This window comes from Dama dama, chromosome 28, assembly GCF_033118175.1.
Source record: "Dama dama isolate Ldn47 chromosome 28, ASM3311817v1, whole genome shotgun sequence".
NCBI classification, from domain to species: domain Eukaryota; kingdom Metazoa; phylum Chordata; class Mammalia; order Artiodactyla; family Cervidae; genus Dama; species Dama dama.
Genome location: NC_083708.1, coordinates 25,924,297 through 25,949,193, shown reverse-complemented (window position 1 = coordinate 25,949,193; position 24,897 = coordinate 25,924,297). Strand labels below are relative to the sequence as shown.

The following is a 24,897-nucleotide window of genomic DNA, read 5'->3' as shown; positions in this document are numbered from 1 at the left end:
TCTAATAGGCTTTCAGGAAATGATTGTTGAATTGAATTGTAACACAAACAGGAGGACTTGCATACCTTAACTTTCACGAGTGTGCAGGCAAATAACATCTATTAACACCAACTTTATTTCCCTATTCATTAGGATGAAACTGTTTCATTCTTTAAAAAAAAAAAAATCTTGTTTTCTCTCTTGTCCATTTTTAAAATGATATAAAATTTTAGAAATCTTCAGAAATGAGGAAAAAAATCATCACCCTTATACAATAACTCCTATTACTTTTGTCCTTATTTTATCACATGCATGCCTACCCAGTTGTAATCATATCCATTAGATTCTCCTGTCTTTTTTTATTTAACCCTGTTTTGTAAGCACTTCTCCATGGTTCTAAATAAATCTTCTTTAAATTACCTTTACTTCTTCCGTAATTTGGAAGAGATCTGCTTTTCCTTTTGCTAAGAAAATCTCTGTGCTTTTCAGCAAAGCGTTGGTTGTACAAATGCATCTTCAGCTCTGTTGCACTGATGCCTGATTATGCCTAGGTTTGGACAAAATGATTTCCTTAGCTGTGAATTACCCAGCAATGAGGCAGTGGGTACCGAGAACTGTATAAGAAGAGATGTATCTCGCTCTTTGCTTACCAAACCAACGAGGCATTCTGGTCTCAGGGCCAGGGAGGGGCCAGGCTGTAAATTTTTCTGACTCCTGCTATAAACAAAGCCCATCAGGAAGAGGCTGTGACTTGACACCCTTTTCACAAAGGGAAGCTGGGGAACAGAAAGACAGAGCATCTCTCTCTCTTTATGTCATTCTATGCCTTGGGAAGAGGAGATCAGGGATTTTTACATGCAGAGCCAGGGTTGACATCTTTATGGTAAACCAAAGTCCCCAGAGTAGAGTTGAGTTGCTTTGAGTTGCTGTTAAAACTCCAAGGCGACTTTTTCTGTGAGGGCAGAACTGGCTTCTCTCAGGTCGAGAAGAGTTGATCTTGTACTATGTCCCATCTCAGTTCCAAGAGCTTCCACAGTGTAGGCTGAAAGATGAGATTTTCTTGGCATGGCGTTCATCTGAGAATGAATTCAGGCACTCAAATAGGTGCGCCTATATTTAGGAAATGAGGAATTACTATCACAGACTTAAAAGTATTACCTATGTCTGAGGTTATCTCCAAGCATTTTTAGAGCGTTAGGAGCAGGTGATGAAGAAATTTTTAAAAAGATGAGGAAGGGAAGCCACAACCTCAGGAACAGAGAACATACAGGACATGCTAAATTATATATATCCAAAGAGAATTGACAATTAATATTTGATTTTTCCCTTTTAATTTAAAAGAATGTGCTCATTAATTAAAAACAAAATGTTATTTATAATATCTTTAATTTTTAAAAATCTCCTCAGAAGTATTAAGGATGTAGACTCTCTCATGGGAGAAGGAAATGGCAACTCACTCCAGTATTCTTGCCTGAAAAATCCCACAGACAGCAAAGCCTCGAAGGCTGCAGTCCAAAGGGTCATAAAGAGTCGGACACGACTGAGTGACTGAACAGAACAGAGAGGCTCTCTCATACTCTGTTAAAAGGGTTATGAATTGGTGCTAAATTTCTCTGATAATGTGTGCCAAAAGCCTCAAAATTACATCTACTCTTGTTACAACAGCAATTTAATTTCTAGGACCTTATGATATGGTTAGGAATGTACGCAAAAATTATACTACATATTCATATATATTAAATTTTATACATTTTCTTAAATTCACTTTTAAAAACTAATTTTTAAAATAAAATGAAATTAGTTCAATAAATTGTGATGCATCTATAAAGTAAAATTCTATATGGTCATCAATTGTGATGATGTATAGATGTCTTGTGTGAAAAATGGTCAGGATATATGATTAAATTTTTAAGAAAAAAAAGCAGAAAAAAGAACATATGCCATTTGATATTTTTTATACACACAAATGTAAACACTAGAATAAAATTTATCAAGGTGTTTAAGTAGTTTATGTGGTTATTTTGGGTAGTGGATAATAAAGTTCTTCCCTTCCTTCCCTTTTTCTCTCTCTTCCCCTCTCCTTCCTTTTTCCCCCCCCCTTTCTCCCTTCTATTCATCTTCTTTTTCCCTGCTGATCTTCCTTGTTATTCTCAGTTTCCTCTGTTTTCCAAGCATTTGGGCTCTACTTTTATAATTTGAAGGAATACACTGTTTTGCTTTATTTTTAACTTTGTCTCATAAAGTCTGCTATTTGGATTTTCCTTAGGGAATTTAGGTAGAAAAACAAAATGTTCCTCTCTGGTATACTAAATACCTCTTTTCCTTAATGATTCCAAGTTCTCTTTCTCTATGGGTGAAGAAGAGAGAAAATTGGAGTATGAGGAACAACATTCCACTGTGTCTTTCAGAAGCAGACCTAGAAAATCATTCCACCGTGTTCATTCCTCTTCAGGAAATGAATTATTTATATATGTATATACTAAGTTGCTTTAGTCATTTTGGACTCTGTGACCCTATGGACTGTAGCCAGCCCAAGTCTCTCTGCCCATGGGATTCTCCAGGCAAGAATAGTGGAGTGGATTGCCATGCCCTCCTCCAGAGAATCTTCCTGATCCAGGGATCAAACCCGTGTCTCTTATGTCTCCTGAATTGGCAGGTAGATTCTTTATTACTAGTGCCACCTGGGAAGCCTATATATGCATGTGTGCATGCGAAGTCACTTCAGTTGTGTCCGGCTCTTTGCGACCCTGTGGACTGTATCCCGCCAGGCTTCTCTGTCCATGGGATTCTCCAGGCAAGAATATTGGAGTGGGTTGCTATGCCAACCTCCAGGGGATCTTCCTAACCCATGTCTGTCTCTTACCTCTCCTATGTTGGCAAGCAATTTCTTTACCACTAGCAGCCTCTGTAAAGCCCACATATATAATATATATATATATACACATATGAAAGTGAAAGTCTCTCAGTCATGTCTGACTCTGTGACCCTATGGACTACACAGTCCATGGAATATAGATGTATATGTATATATGTGTGTATATATATATACACACACACACATGTATTAGGTGGTACGCTATATATATATATATATATATACACACATGTATCAGGTAAGGAACTCTCTTGCCAACACTGGAGACATAAGAAATGTAGGTTCGATCCCCTCTGGAAGATCCCCTGGAGAAGGTCGTGGCAACCCACTCCAGTATTCTTGCCTGGATAATCTCAGGGACAGAGGAGCCTGTCGGGCTATCCATAGGGTCGAAAAGAGTCAGACATGACTGAAGTGACTCAGCATGTATGCATGTATATATAAAATATATACATACACATATTAGTTGAAGGACTGATAGAAAAACAAGTCAGATACTCGCTGTATAATTATTTAATGGTATTTAAACATTATATTTTTTTTTCCACAACAGTTACAAAGAAATTAATTTTGCCTTTATTGTTTAAAATTCAAATAATTCACAGCTTTTCTGACTTTTCATAACATTTTCTAATAAATTAACAAAAGTAGCTCTGTAATTATCAAACTATAGCCTGAAAAAAATTTTCCAAGGAAGCAGAAGTAAGTCATGTTTAAAAGCCAGGACAGGAAAGGTGGTAATAGAAAAAAATAATGCTCAGTAATGATCAAAAGCAGTTGACTGTCAGTACTGTATCCCAATAATCAAGTGCTGGTTTTAGGGAAGGTACCCAGCTCACTGCAAATTACAAAACATTGAAAGTTGAACCTGTTAGTGACAGAATACTGGTGATAGTGCTCATATTGTGCTAAAAACTGTATATAGCCTGATATGGAGCAGGTGGTCTGAGTCTGAGAATACTAAGCTTGCCTTGGAGAAGTGAAATTTTCACAATGGTAACTATATTTTCAACCTATATGTGTGTGCGTGTGTGTGTGTGTGTATATATATATATATATATATATATATATATATATATTTAATGAATCCTATCAGCACAATCATCATACCTGCTGCATGTGCTTTATTTCAGGGGAAATCGAGAGTAGGATCATCATATTAACTTTGCATTTTAACTCCAAGCTGCTGGTGTCCCATGGGTCCCAGACCAGGGGTGCTGGGCCCAGGTCTGATTCAAGTCTGAGTCTGTCTAGAGACTGGTATGCCGAGGTTCTATTTTCACAAAACACCAGATGAATCCCATGGGAGGAAGTCATGGTAAGCAGAAGGGCAGCAGAGATGCCAGGCAGCCTTCAAGAATCCCAGCAGTGACTTGATTCAGTGTCAAGGAAAGCCACTTTCAGTGAATCAAATCTGAGGAATAAGGAACAGAATGATGGGACAGGGCAGGAACATGTTTTTGGGACACCTATGACAAGTATCTGTAGGAGAGGGGGTCCCAAAGTTATGGGAAGATTGTGAGGGGTTTGATTCTTGTGGACACTGTAGAGATACACTTTTTTTGTATCCGTCATTGTTACTTCAGTCTTACCCTCAGACTACTGTCATCTAGAAAACATGGATTACTCTTATATCCATTTAGAAAGAACAGATAAGTAGTTATCAGATGGCATACAGAAAAGACACATACATGCGGGCTTCTTGTCCTTGCCTTTAAAGCAATAAACACTAGGATCATTTGGAAAAAACAGCAGTTATCAGGAAATCAGTGAGCCATGATGAAAAAAACACCCTAAATAACATTTAATCTTTCAAATAAGAATTCTTCATTCCTTTTTAAAACAATATTTATTTTTATTTATTTATTTGGCTGTGCAGGGTCTTAGTTGTGACATGTTGTATCTAGTTCCCCAACCAGGGATCAAACCGAGGGCCCCAGCATTGAGAGCTCAGTCTTAGCCACTGGACCACCAGTGGAGTCCCAAATTCTTCATTCTTGAGTTGAACTGACAAATGAGGTGGCATTTAGACCGACTGATTAGACTTATACCTTTGTGGTGCTGCTGAACATCAGACACATGTGATAGAGGTGTTCTTTGGTGTTACTCTGTTTTCTTAGCCCTGCATGTTTATGTTTGCTCAATTATGGCTGAGTTGCACTAGTTTTGCAAAGAATTAGCTTCTTCCAAACTGTAAAATTTATGAGCATATTATTGTCTGTAGTACTTCATTATCCTTTTAATGACTGCTGCATAGAGTGATGTCACCTATCTCATTCTTGATGTTATTGATGGTTGTTTTTCACTTTCTATTTTTATCACTCTTACCAGAGTTTTGTTGCTGCTGTTGTTTAATTACTAACTCATGTCCGACTCTTTTGAGACTCTATGGACTATACCCACCAGGCTCCTCTGTCCATGGCATTTCCCAGGCAAGAATACTGGAGCGGGCTGCCTTTCTTCTCCACCCAGGAACTGAACCTGCCTCTCTTGTGTCTCCTGCATTGGCGGGGTGGATTCTTTACCACTGAGCCACCTGGGAAACCCTTAGTCCTGTACCTAATCACTTTTCTATCATTTATATCTGATTTGGAAAATATTTTAGAACAATCCAATAACAATTTCAAGATAAAAAATTCTACACACTTCATAGCTCCTATTACATGAATGTGTAAATTGAATTCCCTCTCAAGATGAAAAAAAAACAAAGGTTGGCTTCCCAAAAATGTTTTCATTGGCTTTAGGGAACTAAAACGCACCAGTCTGGGTGACTAATACTTCCTGGAAAACAAAGATAGATCAACACATAATTAAATTCTGGCTCAAATATAATTGTTGTCTTGGAAACAGTTTTGGGGATAAATATGGTTATGCTAATAAAACTTTTCATGATTTCCACCAATGATTTGGTTTATTAATTAGGCCAGACCATCTTACTATCTTAATTAAGGCTACTCGTTTTGGACTATTCAAAGGGTTAAAAAAAAAAAGTTCCTAAGAGGACATTGCAAAGGAGGAAAAGGGGATAAACGTGAACTTCGTTATTTACCAGCGCTCAAGGTTAAACGTCCTTTTTGGCACACGTGTGGGTTTCAAACATCTTTCCTACTTCATTAAGCAGAAAGCAGAGTCGTATATACAGCATTTTAAACCAAGAATTCCTAGCGTTGTTTTTCTGAACCCCATCTTCGGAGGATTTCAAATGGGACGAACTCAAGAGAAACTAGCGAAAGCAAAAATCCTAAGTAGCCAGGATTTTTCTGGTTCCCGCTTTCAGTAAAGAGAGTTTTGTAGGAAGTTCTCCTCCGAGTGTAGCCCGAGGGGCAGCCTGCGGGCTCCGGAGGGTGTCTGGTGGAGGCCGAGTGTAAACTCCGGGCGCGGGAGCGCATCCCGGTCTGAGATCACACCCACTCGGGGTGTGCGTGAGTGAGCGCGCGGTGGCCGCGCGCGTGTGTACGTGTGGGGAGGTGTGCGCCAAAGGGGTGGGGTGAGGGGCGGCGAGGAGGGCTCTAGGTGAAGCACGAGGCGCGGGAGCCGGAGGTCGCGCGCTCCGGCCTCTCCCCGAGGGGCCGCGGCGGCTGGCTCGCTCTCGGTGCGCGCCGCGGCGGCGCCACAGGCCCCTCGACCCTGTGACCACCGCCCTCCGGCCGCCTGGCCCACAGCGGGGACCGGCGATGGCGCGGGACTGACGGTCTCCTCCCTCCGGACCCTTCTGTCCCGCCCGGGGGCTCCCGGGGGCCGCGGCGCCGCCCCGATCTGCATGTGGGGCGCGCGCGCCGGCGGCCGGAGCGAGCGGCCCTCGGTGCCCCCGAGGCGGTGCCCGGCCGCGCGGGCGGGCCGGGAGGAGGAGCAGCAGCAGGCCGGGCCGGGCTCCCCGCGCGCCGCCGCCCGGGAGCACGGGCTCCCTGGAGGGAGCTCGGGGCGTCCCAGCCTCGGAGGAGGGACCCGGAAGCAGAAGCGGAGCCCCGAGTCGAGCCGAGCCGCTGCCCCCGCTGCCCGCCGGCGCCGGGTGGGGGTCCCGGCGGCTGGATGGGCAGCGGCGGCTCGGGCCGCGGGCGGCGATGGGCGAGGAGCAGAGCACGGTGAGCGGCGGCGGCGGGCCCCTGGAGGCGCGGACCCCCGCTGGCGGCGCCGCGGGCCCCCCGGAGCCCCCGAGGCCGCCGGGGCACAGCGCCGGGGCGCCCGGGCCGCGCGCCGCCCCCTCCGAGCCGAGCGGCGGCGGCTGCGGAAGCGACTCCGGCTGCGCGGACGCCGGAGCCCCGGAACCCGCGGGGAGCCGGGGGGCCCCGAGCTGGAGCAAGAGCCGGGCACCCGGGCAGCCCGCGGGACTGGCCCTCCCCGGGCCCCTCAACGCCCAGGCTTTGCAAAAGCAGCTGGCCGAGGAGGAGGAGGAAACGGGGGAGCGAAAAGAGAGCGGGGATGAACAGCAGGAGGCGCCCCCCGGCGAGGAGCTTGAGCCCCCGACCCGCGTCCGCGTCGGGGCCCCGGACGGACTGGTCTTGGACGTGCTGGGCCCGCGGCGCCCGCCCCCGGCCAAGAGACAAGTGTTCTGCTCCGTGTTCTGCGTGGAGAACGACCTGCCCGAGGTGCCCTCGGCGGAGCGGCTGTCGCTGCCCGCGTCGCCACCTCGGGCTCCGCCGGTGACCAACCCTCCCGGCACCCCCTCCTCCTTCCCCAGCCCCCAGCTGTCGCTCCCAGCGGACCCCTTGTCCCCCGACGGCGGCAGCATCGAGCTGGAGTTCTACCTGGCGCCCGAGCCGTTCTCCGTGCCCAGCCTGCTGGGAGCCCCACCCTACTCCGACCTGGGTGGGGTCGGGGATCCCTATGCGCCCCTCATGGTGCTCATGTGCCGGGTGTGCCTGGAAGACAAGCCCATCAAGCCCCTGCCCTGCTGCAAGAAGGCCGTGTGCGAGGAGTGCCTCAAAGTCTACCTGAGCTCCCAGGTAACCTCAGCCCCTCCGAGCCTCCTCTGTCCCCATTCAGCTTTCCAAACCCGTGGCCAGGAAATCCCGCTCGCCCGCTCCCTGCTCACAGGAAGAGCTGACGAACACCCTTACCGAGGACCTCTATCAGTGTCTTACATCTCGGTTGTTGCCCTTAGAATATTTAAGTGTGTTTGTCTTCGTGGGTTAGCTCGACTGGAATTTAACTCTGGGTGAGCTTTGGGCTTTGATTGGCCGCCATAGAAGGAACAGGGTATGAATGCATTGCCCTCTGCTATTGCTTTTACTAAATTGCGAGCAAGGAGCTTGCTCAAAGAGGAGGGCAGTTGAGCCTGCTTCAGAGGCCTGGTATTCCAGAAACTGACAAATAGTGGGCAGAAAATAAATATGTACTGAGTTCGTGGAGAGAAGGGTTGCAATGAGTGATTCCTGACTTTGAAATTTTGCTACTTTCAGATAATCCAGAGAAAAGTGTTATTAATTATGTATTCCTTGCCCCTGGGTCACTTTTCAGTTTCTTTTTCCACAGTAAAGTTGAAGTACTTTTACTCACTGAAGTTTTAAGCCAGCAGAATGTTTTATTTCTTTAAGAGGGAACAAAACAGAAAAAGCCAAACAAAGCGAGGCAAGGCTAAGAGGCTTAACAAAACAAGCACTGGTGAAACTTTCCTCCTCGGTTGCTTATTTGAAAGCTTGTTTTTTTTCTTGGAAAGTTGGAAGAGTGCAGTTGACCCGCTTTCCTTCCCTGGTGGTGAATGCGTCCTTCTAGCAGTTTTCAGTCTGTTATGTTTCTGCCAGTGTTTTGCACAATCCGGAATGCCCTTTGATCCCACGTCTGATTGTCCTGGGCCTATTCATCTTTCAAAACCCTGGGCTGTTCAGGTGCCAACTTCTCTGTGACGCCTTCCCTCACCCTCCAGGCCACGGCTTATATACTTGCAAACACTTCTGCGTGTCTTGCATGCACTGAAGTTGTTCCACATGTCTGTTTGTCTGACTAGACAGCGTCTTAGAGCCTCTGTTGTCTGATAGATTCATGTTGGTATCCTTCCTCGTAACAGTGTTTAATAACTTTGGCCGAAGGGAAACTAAACAGGATTTCACACCGAGCAGTTCCTCTGTGTATTGTGGCTAATCTGTGCTTGTGTCTAGACTGAAAGTGTGTACCCTGCCCAATGGAAAACGCAAAGGGGAATTTAGACAGAATGGAATGTTACACAAGCAGTGACTTGGCCAAGATGGTTGAGATTATCCAAGCGCCTGTGAGAGACTGTGATGTCTCTTTCGTGCTTTATCCGCAAACAGATACTTCAAACGGGGAAAGCCCGCTTCTCACTGTGGCAGTTTCTAGGATATCACTGTCAGTCAAGCAGATAGGCATGGGCAAAGCCCTGTGGTGGGATTCAGACATTCCCAAGCTATGGGCTCTACTCCAAGGAAGCTCCCTTGTATGTATACAAGATGTATACACAAGAACAATACAAGGTGGCATATGATGAGGTGTAAACAGAGTGACAATATCATGTAGCTCTTAAGCACTGAATATAAATACAGTGTGGGTTTAGAGGTTCAAGGGAGGTGGTCATTAGAAGCTGGGGTACTCTGCTTTTTGCTTTGATTTCCTTAAGCATTTCCCTTTCCTGAAAGCAAAATTTTTTTTTGCCTCCAAAATGTGATCTGTGTTAATTCTAAGGTCCCTTCTACGCAAAGACTCTGTTTCCACGTCATTTAACTTTTCTGTGTCTTAATTTCCTCGTCAATGAAATGGAATTACAGACCATGCTCTGTAATGACACACCAGTTCTAAAGCAAAACAAAATCAAGCTGCAGAGCTGTTTTGTTGCCTCACTGAACCAGATCAAAAGGGCGTAAAGAGGGCCCTCTTTCTCATTTCCTAAGGTTTCTTGGTTTTGACAGTAGTAAATCTGTCAAGCTTGAACTGGCAGGCATCTTAAGCCTTTTTAAACTAAAGTGATATATTTGAAATAAAAAGTTAATAGTCACTTTTGTCATCATCTTTTGGATTTATGCCAAATACTTAGTGTATTAGTTAATATCATTTAAGAAAATAAAGCAGAGTCCCTATTAAGCATTTTATGCAGTTATTAAAAATGCATACTAAATGTGAGCTGGAATATTGCCTGGTTAAATAATATTCTTCTAAAAGGAGCTGATGAATTCTTTGGAAGAAGGTACAAAGTTGGAAGACAGGAATGCAAATTTTTAGATGATAAGTCTTATTTACATTAGTGCCATGGACTGAATATGTGGCAAAGGCCAGCGGGTAGGTGTCTTCATTATTTCAGTGTACTCATAGGAGATTGGGTGGTGACTTAAATACCTCTGTGCGTGCTCAGTTCATCAGTTGTGTCCGACTCTTTGTGACCTCGTGGACTGTAGCCTGCCAGAGTCCTCTGCCCCTGGATTCTTCAAGCAAGAATACTGGAGTGGGTTGCCATGCCCTCTCCAGGGGATCTTCCCAACCCAAGGATTGAACCCATCTTGCCCATGTTTCCTGCATTGGCAGATGGATTCTTTACCCCTGAGCCACCTGGGAAACCCAAATACCTCAATGTGCAAGCATGCATGCTCAATCTTTTAAGTCATGTCTGACTCTTTGTAACTCTGTGGACCATAGCCCACCAGAGTCCTCTGTCCCTGGGATTCTCCAGGCAAGAATATTGGAATGGGTTGCCATGCCCCCCCTCGAGGGGATCTTCCGGACCAAGGGGTTGAACCAGCGTCTCTTATGTCTCCTGCATTGGCAGGTGGGTTGTTTACCACTAGTGTCACCTGGGAAGCCCAAATTCCTCTATATTGTGGTTTAAAAATAATAATATTAGTTTTTCAAAACAGTGATTTGAAAAACTAAAAGTAGTTTTTCTTTAGTGATAAGAATTCTTCTTCAGTTATGACTGTGCCTGGGGACTATGCAGAATCCTTAGTGGAATGACTATCTGGCCAACAGGTATCATTTGCTGTGGTGAAGGGGTGAACTGGTACATTACAATCCTTGGCACACATGCATGGGGTCGATTTAGAGGCCCTGGAGCACCATGACACAGACAGTGGGAGTTTGATTGGTTTGTGTTGCATGAGTACATAAATCTTTGGTGCATAAACTTCAGAGGTCCATTTCCAATGGCCTGTGTGCACATGTATGGCGTGGCTTAGAGCATGCAGTCCCAGGGACGTCTGCAGTCTCCTTCAGGGCACTGAGCCATTCTGAGAACTGACCTTCTCAGATGGTTTGGCCGTTACCCCATTTTCCTAGGAGGAAGGATTGTTACTTTCCTTGTTTCATAGAATGATACCACACTCAGTTCAAAAATTCTCCGCAGGTATCTTTCCTTTATGATTTTGATTGGGGACGGTAAAATCTGGTAGGATGTGAAATACTAATATTTAGCATTTTATATAAAGAAAAGAGAGAATTGGGCATGCTAAGGGCTTTCTAAAGGTAACAGCTGTTGTGACTTTCATCACTCTGCTTCAAAGTGCTTGTGATGGCACATGCATATGAATTGGAATGTATACACCTGTCAAATGAGTATTAATAGAGGCAAGCAACATTTCTTCGGCAGTTTGTGAACAAAACAGCTGTTAGATGATAATGTCCTGAAATGACTGTCTACTATAGTCATCCTAGAACCGGTGACCTAGGGGTGAAAGCTTCTAGATCCTTTTATTAAACTCTGAGTCATCCAGACCTTTATGGGTAAAAGTGTAGCCTGCGTTTTCCCTTTAAACCTGAAAGCAACCTGTGTATTTTTAGAAACTGGCCTATTCAAGATGGAGTTTGCCAGCAGCCGCCTTCACAGGTGAATTTACAGATCCTCTCACGCCAGGTGTGATTTTGGTAGTCTTGAAAATGTGAAGATTAAAAGAGACTGAACTCTTATTACATCACTCTGCGAATTTAAAAAGTGAGAATTCCGGCATATGTAAACTTCTTCTCCTGGGTACAGTGTGTGTGCGTGTGTGTGTGGTGTGTATTTTGGAGCTGTGGTTAACATTCACTTTCACACCTTCCTGACTCATGCACTTCTTTTCCTCTTCTGACTCTTTAATGCTGTCTCTTTTAATAATTTCTTCTTTCCCCTTAATAATTTCTTTCTTTTTCCTCTTACTTTTCAAAATTTGATTTTAAATAGCACTTGAGTCCTGCGGAGGAGTCAGTCCCCTGTGAGGGGCTCTTCGCTGGGCCCTCAGGACTGGTGCAGACAGTGTCTGGGTGTCTTCCTTCTTGCATCTTCACTGCCTGCGGGTCTCAGATAACTTGACCAGTACTACTTCCCTCAGGTGTCACCTTTGGAGTGGTGATTTTTTTTTCTCCTAGCTCAGCTTTTTATACTTGAAGGCTGTTCCTTACTCCTCATGTGAGAGACAGAAAAAGAAGATTAGACTTGAGCTCCCAGCTTTTCCTTAAGTGTTGGTGATGGGGATGTGGACAGATACCTGAGTCATAATTTGTTATAATTAACATTTTCATTTGTTAATATACCATTAACACATAGAACAAATATTTATTGGCTACCTGTATGTCAGGGACCTTGAGAGACTTTTTAAATGTGTTAAATGCCCCCAAGTAACTGGCTCAGAGCCTTCTTGGCAGTGTTTCCTCCAAGCTTTATCTGGTGACATAAATAAGTTTTCCTTTAAGTTCTCAGACAAGTGTGGCTCTCCTCTTCTTTTTCCTTTCTGGGAGGATTTTATTAAGCCAGTTCTGGAACACCAGCTAACTTTTTAGTAAACATATTACTATTCCTCCTCTTATGTTTATTTCAAAGTAATAAGAAACATTATTGTAATAAATTATTATTATAATTAAATTTTCTTAACATATTTCTTAGAGCTCTTTGTTGTAAATAGAATATTAGTTAATGCTTTGCTTCTTTCAAAAGTTTTATTACTTTTGCGCTTTTGCAAAAAAATATTCAAAAGAAAACATTTTGCTAACTGTGTTTGGATCATTCATAAAAATATGGCCAATCTTTAAAGTTATGACACTTTCAAGAAATTCTTTGTTCAACTTCACTTTGTCAGCAGAGTTTTATGTGATAAACTCATTGAACCTTTCCAAATCAAGTTCTGTTTTAAAAGAAAAATTCAGTGTCTTCAGGACAGTAATTCCTAGAATAACATTCTCTTTCAAAGTGATCACTACTATTTGCCCCATCAGTTTTCGGCAATTACACTTGAGCTTTGAAGTTTCCATAAATAACAACAACCATTAATTGAACACCTATATTTCAAGCATTTTTTATATTTATGGTGTTTCAGTTTCTATTAATATGTTATTATGTTTCCATTTAGTGTATTTTATTATTTAATTTTAATTCCTTTGCGTATTAAATACTAATTACATACCAGACACTGTTGTTGGTGTTGGAAACACAGAGAACTGAAACAGATAAAACCTCTTACTCTATGGAGTTTATTTATTAGGCTGGTGGGAGGTTGATAATAAAATAAGTAAATTATTTAGTACACTAGATATTATTTAGTATACTATAGTATACTATAAAGAAAGAAAAACAAGGGAAGGGTGATAAATATTGGGAAGGAGATTTTTCTTTATGTATTTGTAGTGTTTTTAGGAATTGTCAGGGAGGTGACTTTTGAGCAGAGATCTTCATGATGGCAGTGAGAGAGTAAAACAAGAGGATATCTGAGGAAACAGTAAGTATAAAGTTCCAGAGACAGAAGCCTGCTTGGTGGGGGAGTTCCAGGAATGACAGAAAGATTCATATGGGTGAAGCATATGGAATGAGGTGGCAAGCACTAAGAAGAAACCAGAAGGAGAAGTGGGAAAAGCTGAAGTAAAGGGCTTTAAGGCCATAGAGAACTTGCATTTCCCCCGAATGAGCTGGAAAGCGGTAAGGTGGTTTTGGGTTAATCAGATGTGACTTTACCTTTAAGAGAGAGGACTCTGGCTCTCTGTGGAGAATACATCAAGGGAGTCAAGAGTGGAAGTAAGGGGTGTCCAGGGGTTAAGACTTTGTGCTTCCAACGCAGGGGGCACAGGTTCGATTCCTGGTCAGGGAACGAAGGTTCCGCATGCTACCTAGCCAAATAAAAGCCATTAAAAAAAAAAAACACAAAAACTTGGGGAAATAAAAAAAGAATGGAAGTGATCAGTTAGAAGAATTTGGCAATAAGCCAGAGAGGAGATGTGCCAGTTCAGACTAGGGTGATTAGAGGTAGATACGGTTTGAACTGGTGGCATTTTGAATGTATTGCGACAACCGAGCTGACGGAATGTGCTCATGATGAGGTGTGGGATAAGAGGAGAAGAGTCCAGACTGACTCAGGTTTTGAGCCCAAGCAATTAGAAGAATGGGTTTGCCATTTAATAAGGTGAGGAATACTGTAGGAGGACTTATTTTAAGGAGAATCAGGAGTTCGTGCGAAGTTCAAAAAGCTTGTTTAGACATTCATGAAAGGTTGGCAGTTGGCGTGTGGCATTCAGCAAAGAGACCTTAATAGGAGATGTAAATTTGAATCTTTCTGATATAGAGAAGATGTTTAAAGCCATGAGACCAGAGGAGGATTGAGGACTGGGTCTGGGCATCCCAGTGCTTGCAGATCCAGACCCTGGGACGTATGAAAGAATAGGAAGGTGTCTGAAAGGGAGAGGGCAAGAAGGAAACCAAGGTAGTAGAGTGGTTAATGAGAGCCAAACAAAGATGATGTTTTATAAAGGAAGGAAAAATCATTTTTGTCTAATATTTCTGATAGTTTCAGCAGGATAAGAGTTTAAATTGACCATTGGATTTCCCAACAAGGAGATTATTTGTAAGTGTGAGTAGTGCTGTTTTCATTGGCACTGGTGGAGTTGACTTTCTGATTATAATGGGTTCAAGAATACAGGAACAGCTCAATTTCTGTACTAAAGGTAGTAGAATGTTACATGAGGAAACTCAAGGTTAGCAAGGTTAAAGAACTTGTCCTAAATCACATAGCTAGGAAATGGCAGTGGTGAGATTTCAGTTACGTTTGGCTCTAAAACCCAAGGTCTTTGCATTTATTATCTTATTTATAAGTTAAATATGTTGATTTTACTTTAAAGTTTATATCTATATTGTACAAAGTCACAAGGCTTCCAGTCCAAGAAGAAACTTAATTACATGTTTTGAGGAAGTGGAAGTCTCTTGCCCAGATTTAGATCCAGAGAAAGATTTCAACCAAAGTCAGCTGCATCTTCATGTAAGAAAATCAAGAGGAATTGAATTGAGAAGAGCTATGATTTAACTTACTATTAAGTTTTAATGGCAGCACACTCTCCTGTTTTCTTCCTAACTCTTGACCGTGCCTTTTGTTTCCATTTGAACTTTTTCTTATGTTACCGTCTCTTAATGTTGGTATCTGCATGGTCATGTGTTAAACCCTCTCTCTCCTCACATTGAAGTCCAAAAGAGACAGGGGCAGCAGAGGATGAGATGATTAGATAGCATCACCGACTCAATGGACACAAATTTTTGCAAACTCCGGGAGATAGGGCAGGACAGAGGAATCTAGCCTACTGTAGTCCTTGGGATTGCAAAGAGTCAGACACAACCTAGTGACTGAACAACTCCTCACATTGTGTATTAGTCCTGGGACCATGTATTTCACTCCCATGGTTTCAGGTAACACCTATATGCTCTTGACTTCTAAATCTTTGCTTCCATCCCGGATGACTTTTTCTCACCTACACTACCATATTGCTGGCTCTGTCTTTGACATTTCCACCTGTATGTTCCACCCACAGCCACCTTAAACCTCCCAGAACTAACCTCCCTTTCCTCCTCTTCCTTCCTGCATCCCTAAAGCTCTGCTCTTCCTTTGGGGTTCCATGTTTCTCCATCAGTGATACCCAGGCCAGAAGCGTGGGTGTCATCTTCGAGTTTTTTTCCTCCCTCACCTCCCACATCTCATTAATCACCAGTCACTAATCACTTTCAGTCCTACCTCCTAAAATTATTCCTGTCGTCTTCTCTACTTTTCTCCATTTCCACTGGCACTTCCCTTGCTCAGGCCTCTGACCATTTCTCTCCTGGATTCCAACCACAGCTTCCTCCTTTGTCCGGGTGTTCCAGTCTTGGCCATTTCCAATCTATTCTTCACACTGCCGCCAAAGTTGTCGTGTAAGATACAAGACTGGTCTTGGCATTTCCCCTTCTTTGCCTTCCAGTCTGCTGCGTGCCTTTAGAATAGACTTTGAACATGGTTTGCATGTGCCTGGGTGAGCTAACTCCTGTTTACCACTCTTGTTTCTCATCAACCCCCCTCAACCCCACCCCAACCCCCATCTGTCCCTATAGCTGTATTAAACTTATTTTTGTTCATTGAGTACTCTATGGCTCTCTTAATTATGAACGTTCAGTTTAGTGACGTGATTCTGTGTTAGCGGGATCTACTTTTTCCCCTTAATCCCCATCTCTGCCTCTTTCACACTGATTCATTCTAGTCTCAACTTAGACGTTTCTTCCTTTGAGAAGTCTTCTTGACCCCCTCTTATCTGGATTAAACATCCTTCCTGTGGTCTTTGACAACCCTTTGACTCACTGTAAGATTCTTCATATTTCACTGTATTTAAATTGCCTGTTTCCTGTTCCATGCTCCCATTAGACTATAAAGCTTGATGCATGTAGAGACCTTTTTCATTTTTTTTTTTTTTTCTGATTGATTTCTTAGCTCTTGGCATACTGTCCATGTGAAATGAGTATTTGTGTAGTGGATTTATGTAGTTAGACTATAAATAACTAATACATCAGAGGCTAGTTGTCAACATACAAAGTATTAGGATAGATAGCCAAGATGGTTTTTAACATGAAAATCTCAGCATTTCATTATCTTGCTTAAAATCCTACAAACCCTTTCCCATTGCTGTAGTGAAAAGATTCTGGTTCATAACAGTGCTGATGAGGTTTAGTCCCTGCTGCTCTCCTCAATCTCTTCTCCATCCCTCCAGCTCCAGTACTTTCCAGGCAAGTATCCTTTCCTTTGTTAATTTCTCCTCATCCTTCAGCTCTCAGCCTTCCTTGTTCTCCAGACTGAATCTGTCTCACCGTTTATGCTTTTTAGAGTCCTTTTTACCCTGTAGTCATTTTTTTAATCCCCTTTTGTAATTATATGTTTGTGAGATGATTTGATATTTGATTAATTCTCTCTCCCACCCCATATTACTTGAGCTGCTTTTATAACTAGCAGTTAGCCCAGAGCCCAATGTATAATAGTTACTCAACAAATGTTTGTTAAAAGACTGAATGAATGATTGAGAGTAAATTATAGTATGTTCAGGTTAGTAGAAAAATTAAGATCGATTTTGAACCTAGTATGTTTAGGTTTGTAGAAAAATTAAGGTAGATTTTGAACCTGAATTTTTGATATTTTATTCCAGAGTAAATTTACATTTTTAATGCAATGGAATGCCATGGCCTGAGTCTTTATCTTGGCAACCAGTTTATCATTGAGATGCTTCTTTAATTATGAAACCTATTCTGGTTTCGTGTCTTCTGCTTAACAGATTCCTCCAGAACCTGGGAACTTAGGAACAACCGTTTTATTTTGATCATGGCATGTGGGTCAGGAATTTGGGAAGGGCTCAGCTGGTAGTTCACACTTGGGGCTTCTGCTGCGGTGGTGGTCAGATGTCAGCTCGCTTGTTTGGCTGGCAGCTGGTGCTGGCTGGTGACAGGATGCTTGGCTGTGGCTGTTCACAGCAGTGCCAGCATGTAGCCTTGATAGACTGTAGTCTCAGGGCAGTGGGCTTCTTACATGGAGGCTGGCCTCCCCAGGGCCAGAGTCTCAAGGAAGCCAGGTGGAGGCTGTCTTAACTTGGGAAGTCATTCCGCATCACTTGCCCTGGTGGCTCAGACGGTAAAGAATCTGCCTGCAATGCAGGAGACCCAGGTTCTGTCCCTGGGTGGGGAGGATCCCCTGGAGGAGGAAATGGCAACCCACTCCATTATTCTTGCCTGGAGAATTCCATGGACAGAGGAGCCTGGTGGACTACAGTCTATGGGGTCACAAAGAGTCGGACATGACTGAGCGACTAACACTTTCACTTTTTCACTTTCAGCAGAAAGACACTTAGACCCACACCTTCATTATTTTGTGAATATGTATAAGAATTTGGGGCCATATTTTTAAACCACCGCAGTACTTCAGACGAAAAAATCAGGAATGTTGTGAATTTCGGTAGTAAAGCTTTTGAGCCTGGATTTTAATTTGTTTTTAATTTAAAGTTTCATGTCTTATCAGTTATTTAATTACATATTTCCTGTTCACATCATTGGGAGAAGGGCATGGCAACCCACCCCAGTATTCTTGCCTGGAGAATCCCGAGGACAGAGAAGCCTGGTGGCCTCAGTCCATGGGGTTGCAAAGAGTCGGACACACCTGAGCGACTGACACATTCATATCATTATATTGATTAATGTACTTTGGTGTTGCGGGAGTTTTGTGCTTTATCTTTGAATAATTTAATAATAAAGCTTTAAGCGAAGCTTATATGAAAGTTGTTCCCTTTCATTAATATTTATTTTTAATTGCTTATTTATTTGGCTGTGCTGGATCCTAGTTACTGTGCGCTTGGCTTTCTCTGTTCGCAGAGAGCGGGGCTCTTCTCTAGTTGTGGCGCTCAGTCTTCTCATCGTGGGGGCTTCTCTTGTTGCGGAGCACAGGCTCTGGGGCACGCTTAGTTGCTCCACGGCGTGTGGAATCCCCCAGGACCCAATCAACCTCCTGTCCCCTGCATTGGCAGGCAAATTCCTACCCACTGTCCACCAGGGAAGTCCAAACGTTGTTTCCTTTTAAGCTTAAGTATTTTAGAGAATTTCATTGTAACTGAATATCTTGAGATCAGGGTCAGCTTCTAATTATATCTGATTATTAACACCATTTATGTTAATTATTATTAATATAATATTATGTTAATTATCAATAACTGATTATTAACACCATTTATTCTACATAATATAATTTCTATCGTATCAAAATTTTAGCTTCAGTAGTGATTAAAAGATCGTTTGAAAAGATTGAATACCTTGCTGAATAAAAAGAATTGATGTAATGGAAAGTTTTTGTGGTGCAGGGATATTCTATACAGAAATTGTTATTTTTAATGATACCTGAGAATTAACCACTCTAGTTAATGTTTGTTAAATTGACTTACTGTTGGATTTTTATTGTTTATGATATTCTAGTTTGGCTGATTTTATCATGCAGGTAGTGTCCTCTCACATAGGTAGCCCTTACATTTGCAAAAGCAAGTATGTTGTGCTCAGAAATCTCCTGGTTGAGGATCTGTGCCCCCTGAAAAGGAGGAGGTGTATTGCTTTCATGATGTGCCTTTTTTCATTTTCCCCAGCTCAGGTAACTAAATTCTGCACTTACTCATTCATGTGAATGACTAATCCCTTTTTAAATCTTCCAAAGCTGTTTGCCTCAATGGTATTCTCTACTGTAAGGTTCAGAGGCTAATTATAGGCTACCTAGCAAATTACTTCCCCTTTTGTGGTGTTGATTCTTGCCTTATTTCCTCACTCAATTATTGGCCATTCTCAGCGTTCCTGAAGCTCTGAGACGTAAGTGACCAGTTAAATCACCAGGGCTTTTCCCTCTGCTTAACCAGCTTAATTTTAAACAGCAGGTAAAATAAAACACTTAGTTATAGTGTTTCCCTAGCGTTTTGTTTCCTTTGACAATGCCATTTTCCCTAATGTTTAGAGTTTAGTTTATTACTGGTTTATGTCTAATTAGAACCGTTGAATCAAATCTGAAATGACTTTGCTATGGCTTGATCTTAGTACACCATGTTTGTATGAACATGTGACCTTGGTGGGGAAAGTGAATTTCCTTCATTAGTTCTACAGAGTGTAGGGCTTTTTTTTTTTTCTGCTTGAGATGTCCATGGTGGGAAATGATTGGTGCAATTCCAAGGGTTCTACTTTAATCCTGCTTAAGAATTGATGCTTTTGAACTATGGTGTTGGAGAAGATTCTTGAGAGTCCCTTAGACTGCAAGGAGATCCAACCAGTCCATCCTAAAGGAGATCAGTCCTGGGTGTTCATTGGAGGGACTGATGCTGAAGCTGAAACTCCAGTACTTTGGCCACTTGATTGGAAGAGCTGACTCATTTGAAAAGACCCTGATGCTGGGAAAGATTGAGGGCAGGAGGAGAAGGGGATGAAAGAGGATGAGATGGTTGGATGGCATCACCTACTCAATGGACATGGGTTTAAGTAAACTCCGGGAGTTGGTGATGGATAGGGAGGCCTGGCGTGCTGCGGTTCATGGGGTCGCAGAGTCAGACACGACTGAGTGACTGAACTGAGCTGAACCATTAACTTCAGTGTTTTTTTTCCCCTTATGTTACCATTTTCCTCAAGATTGTTTGTGAAACACTTTGAAAATAACAGGCTCCTGAAAATAAAAGAAATGTTCTCTTTGTTCAATGTTCTGGTGCTTTATGCTATGAGTGTGTTTGTGTGTGTGTGTGTAGGTCGCAAGTTTGTGTGCTACAAGAAGATTGTGTGCTCATTTTGATTTATAAAAATCTAAGTATAGTCATTTCCAGGTGAATTCGCATATTTCGGGTTTAGTTTGAGTCAACCTTAGTCTCTGGTGTTTACCTTTTTCCTGCTGGTAGGTTTTAATATGTCCCAGTGTGAGTCAGTGAGTGCTTCACTCTTAAAGATAAAGAGGAATGCTTGAAAAGAAAACATGTGAAACAATAGTCAGTCTTTTCCCAAGAGTTTGAGTTTGCTTCTTTTTTTTCTGAAAAATACCATTTGTCCAGATATGTTCTCTTTAAAAATCACTACAGACTTAGAAAATTTGAAAACAGAATTTTCAATCTTGCTTAAAAATCATCCAACTGAATTGCTTTCAGACCATTGGTTGACCCATTGGTTTAAAAAATAGCACTTTATGATTAGCTCCAAGAATAGTTGATTGCCGCTATAGTTAGGAAAGATATACCTCACTAGCTGAATTTCATCAGCAATCTTTGAATGCTTGGTAGATGAAACATGAAAAGAAGTGTAATGACTTAGTAAGCATAGGGAGCGGGGTATTTTTTTTGCCTCTCTGTGTCTCTGTGTGGTGCTTATTCAGTTAACACCATCATTGAAACAGTGTATCAAAATAAACTGAACATAGAGCTTAGAGACCCAGTGTCACTGAATGTCAGAGATTTCTAAAATTACGAATGCTGTTTCTAACTCACTGTTTTCACAATTACTAATGATTCTATTAGTGATGATAAGACATTTTGCATCATTAATAAAATAAAATTGAGACTCGGATGTTTAAAAAAATCACTGGAACTTTTGGATTCTTTTTACAATCTAGATGGGTTGGCTAAAACCCTGTTGATTTGCTCAGGGTGCGAATAAAGAAAGGTCAAGCAGACAGTCCTGTCACAGGCTGGCTAATGACACAGCACTGATCTGGGGCCATAAATTACCCTTCCCCCCATGTGGTCACGTTGTAAAGTGTCTGCTTCTGATGAGAAGACACGATGGAAGAATTACTATTAATCTCATCACCACTTCTGGAAAAACAAATGGAAACACATATACTGCTAGATAGATAGTGAGCTGCAGAGACTTTTACACAGAGAAATCTTTTCCAGTGCATAAGACTTTCCTTTTTTTTTACTGTAGTCACACTGCAGAAGGTCAGTTCTCTAATAACTCAGCTGATTTAAGGCAATCAAAAGCGAGGGGAAGCTAGAACTTTCTTATTAAAAACATTCTCTGAGTGCAGAATATTTGTTTAGCAGCATGCTGATCACTCGAGAAGATGTAGTCTATGATCCATCCTCTTACCAAGTGTAGAAATTCAGAAAGTGAAAAGTAAGGTGTCCAAGCAAAAGGTTAGGGAAAGTTTATAACTACATTGTGTGATGCTGGTTGTTGACTTAAGTGGTTCTAGGAAGAAGCTGTGTTGATGGGAGTAGAAAAAGTTGAAGCTCGGCTAGTTTATACAAAGTACTAGTTGATACACAAGAAACGTAGGAGAAGGGAGTTCGAGGTGGGATGTGTCTTCAAGTGAGATGGAGTGAGCAAGTACACAGGTGAATGTTTACAGGCTCAGTCGCTCGGTTGTGTCTTTTTGACTCTGTGATCCCAGGAACTGTAGCCCGCCAGGCTTCTCTGTCCATGGAATTCTCCAGGCAAGAGTACTGGAGTGGGTTGCTATTTCTTTCTCAAAAATAAAGTGAAGTCACTCAGTCGTGTCTGACTCTTTGCGACCCCATGGACTGTAGCCTACCAGGCTCCTCAGTCGATGGAATTTTCCAGGCAAGAATACTGGAGTGGGTTGCCATTTCCTTCTCCAGGGGATCTTCCTGACCCAGGGATCGAACCTGGGTCTCTGGCATTGCAGACAGACGCTTTTACTGGCTGCGCCACCAGGGAAGTCCCAAAATAAAGAGGAAGGGTGAAAGTGACCACGGCTAGAGAGAGGGGCTTAGAAGGGCCGTAGGGCAAATAGGAGTGGAGAGGTGCAGCTGGATGGTGAGCAGGAGCCGGGGAACGGAGGTCTCGGTGCCGGGCAGAGCACGCGGCGTGTGGGCTGAGCAGACCCCCAGGGGTGCTCTGTCTCAGGGCAGGGGCAGCGGGAGCCCATGGGTCATGACTCACAGAGCGAGATGAGATCGCAGAGAGCTCTGAGCCCCCTCTGTGGAATGGGTACTTTCTTCTGTGATACGAAGTCATCGGAGAGTTGAGTGGCGCTGTCAAATTATAGTTGGTGCTTCAAAAAGAGCCTGGCTTCCCTGTGGAGAATAAACAGTGTTTGAGGGTGGGGTGTGGCAGAAGAGAACCAGGGCAGTGGGTTAGGAGGCTGCTGCAGCAGTCCAGGGCAGAGAGGAGTGGTCTGGGCTACTGTGGAAATGGTTCCGTCTCTTGTCCCATCACTCACCTGGCTTTCGGTTTTCAAAGGTGTAGGGAGTTCTTCGCCTTTGGTCCAGCAGGATGTCCTGCCAGTCTTTGTAGCCTTTGATGTTCAGAGGTCTGTGTTGTATTGGGTTGGCCGAAAAGTTCATTTGGGTGGTTTTCCCCTAAGATCTTATAGGAAAACTCCAATGACCTTTTTGGCCAACCCAGTATAACTGCAGCTGCCATCTTTATCTTTTCAAGCCACGTGTGATTAACTGCTGTTCAGCTTGATCCCCTCTCACATCTTGCCTGTCTGAATGTGTTTTTTGTTTAATTATTTGGTCCAGAGACACCATGGAGAAAATCACTGGCGGAAAAATATGGATTTGGAAACCTGTCCATGGTTGTTATTTTACTGATTGTCAGAATCGGTTTATCAAAGAAGTTGAGCTTTCCTCTGCTACCTAAGTGAAAGTGAAGTCACTCTGTCATGTCCAACTCTTTGCAACTCAATGGACTGTGGCCTACCAAGATCCTCAGTCCATGGGATTTTCCAGGCAAGAATACTGGAGTGGGTTGCCATTTCCTTCTCCAGGGGATCTTCCCAACCCAGGGATTGAACCCGGGTCTCCCGCATTGGAGGCAGATGCTTTACCATCTGAGCTACCAGGGAAGCCCAAGTCTTTTGCAATTTGCTGTTCTTAGTCTTTCCTCACTTTATACTCAACAGTTTGCTTACATCACTTTTTAAAACAAATAGAAACTCCCACCCTCTCCTTCCCACAAATAACAGAGGTCTTATGGGTCCACCTTCAGTGCTGAGAGGAAGTTAGAATTATTTTGTAATTCTACTTAGTTCTTGTCATTACGGTTTTGAATTGTTTTGAATGACCATCCTTTCCTTCAGTGAATTCCTATCTAATTACACACGTTCATCTCTTACTCCTAATTCTTGTTTTTGTAACAGAGTTCCCTTTAGATGTCAGTTCCATTGCCTCTACCTTTAATGGCAGAGGCCCTGAGGTCATGACTTCACTGTACACTGGCTGTTTCATTTTGATTGTGGTTGTTCTTTTCTTTGTTTTTAATAAGGGCACACTGATAAAGTAATTACTTAAACAGAGATTTACTTCGCTGATTTTATGCTGAGTAACTGAGTTTCCCCTCCCTTCTGTATGAACCTTCATTTGTTTATTTCAGAGTTCTAAAGTGTTTCTTCTCATTACATTTTATTATTCATCATGGAACCAGTACTATTTCAGTTGGAGGCAATAAAATATTGATGTGGTTTTTAAATTATTTTTGAGAAAGCCTCAAGTATTTATCTTTAAAATAGATTTGTCCCGTGTGTGGGTTGTATACATTTTAGAAGATTATAAACCATATGCATTGGTATCATGACATTTTTTTAGTTATCTTGCTGTATAACAATTTCCACGGGGTGAAAGTTTACTCAGTTTAAAATATTTTCATCTAGATAGTGTGAACAATTACAGATATCAGGTAGCATCTTGGAGTACTTTAATGTTTATAAAACAATTTGAGAAGAATTTAAGTAGTTAGAAACATTGGACTTTATATTTTATGTTTAGAACATCCATTAAGTATCTAATACCCCATTTCTATTTGTTGTGAGGAATTTAGCTCTTTTTTTCTCTAGATTAATCTTCTTGTCAAGAAGAACTCATTTCAAGGTGGATTCATTGTTTTTCCTCTATAAATATGAATGAGTTTTAATTTTGGATCTCAGCACTTTAACGTTTTTCCTTAGAAGTACCTATTTTATTGAAAAATGAAAGCTAGTTCATAAAGTGATACATGATAAACTTTAATATTTATCTCACTTTATAGATACTTCTATAGGAAAAATGTGGTTGATACCTCAAAAATTCCATAGTCAAAACCCTATCCCCAACCACATGCACAAAAAATTCCTGCATTGCATTTTGTATATATTGATTACACAGTATGTCGTTATATATTTCATGTAATAGTTTCTAACCATTGCCATCTTGTAGACTTAATAATCTATTAATATTTACATAAGATGTTATGGTAGATTCTGCTTGAAAAACAAATAAAAAATTATTTTACCTACTTACCTACTCTCTGAAGGCTTTAAAAATTTCTATATGATATGTAAACACATGTTTACCAAGTCGTCTTGGGTAGACCATTGATAAAGTTGTAAAGAAAAAATGTCAAAAGTTGATGACATTATAGTATG

The 24,897-nt window shown here is 42.2% G+C and overlaps 1 protein-coding gene across 1 annotated transcript in view; it reads left to right on the top strand.

The window, feature by feature from the left end:
• Positions 1–6,915: 6,915 nt before the first annotated feature.
• The window catches only part of RNF217 (ring finger protein 217), a 124,743-nt gene continuing 106,761 nt past the window's right edge, over positions 6,916–24,897 (top strand). Inside the window, exon 1 of the mRNA XM_061131939.1 lies at positions 6,916–7,797. Coding sequence (XP_060987922.1) covers positions 6,916–7,797 — 882 coding nt within the window. The remainder of the gene's footprint in view (positions 7,798–24,897) is intronic.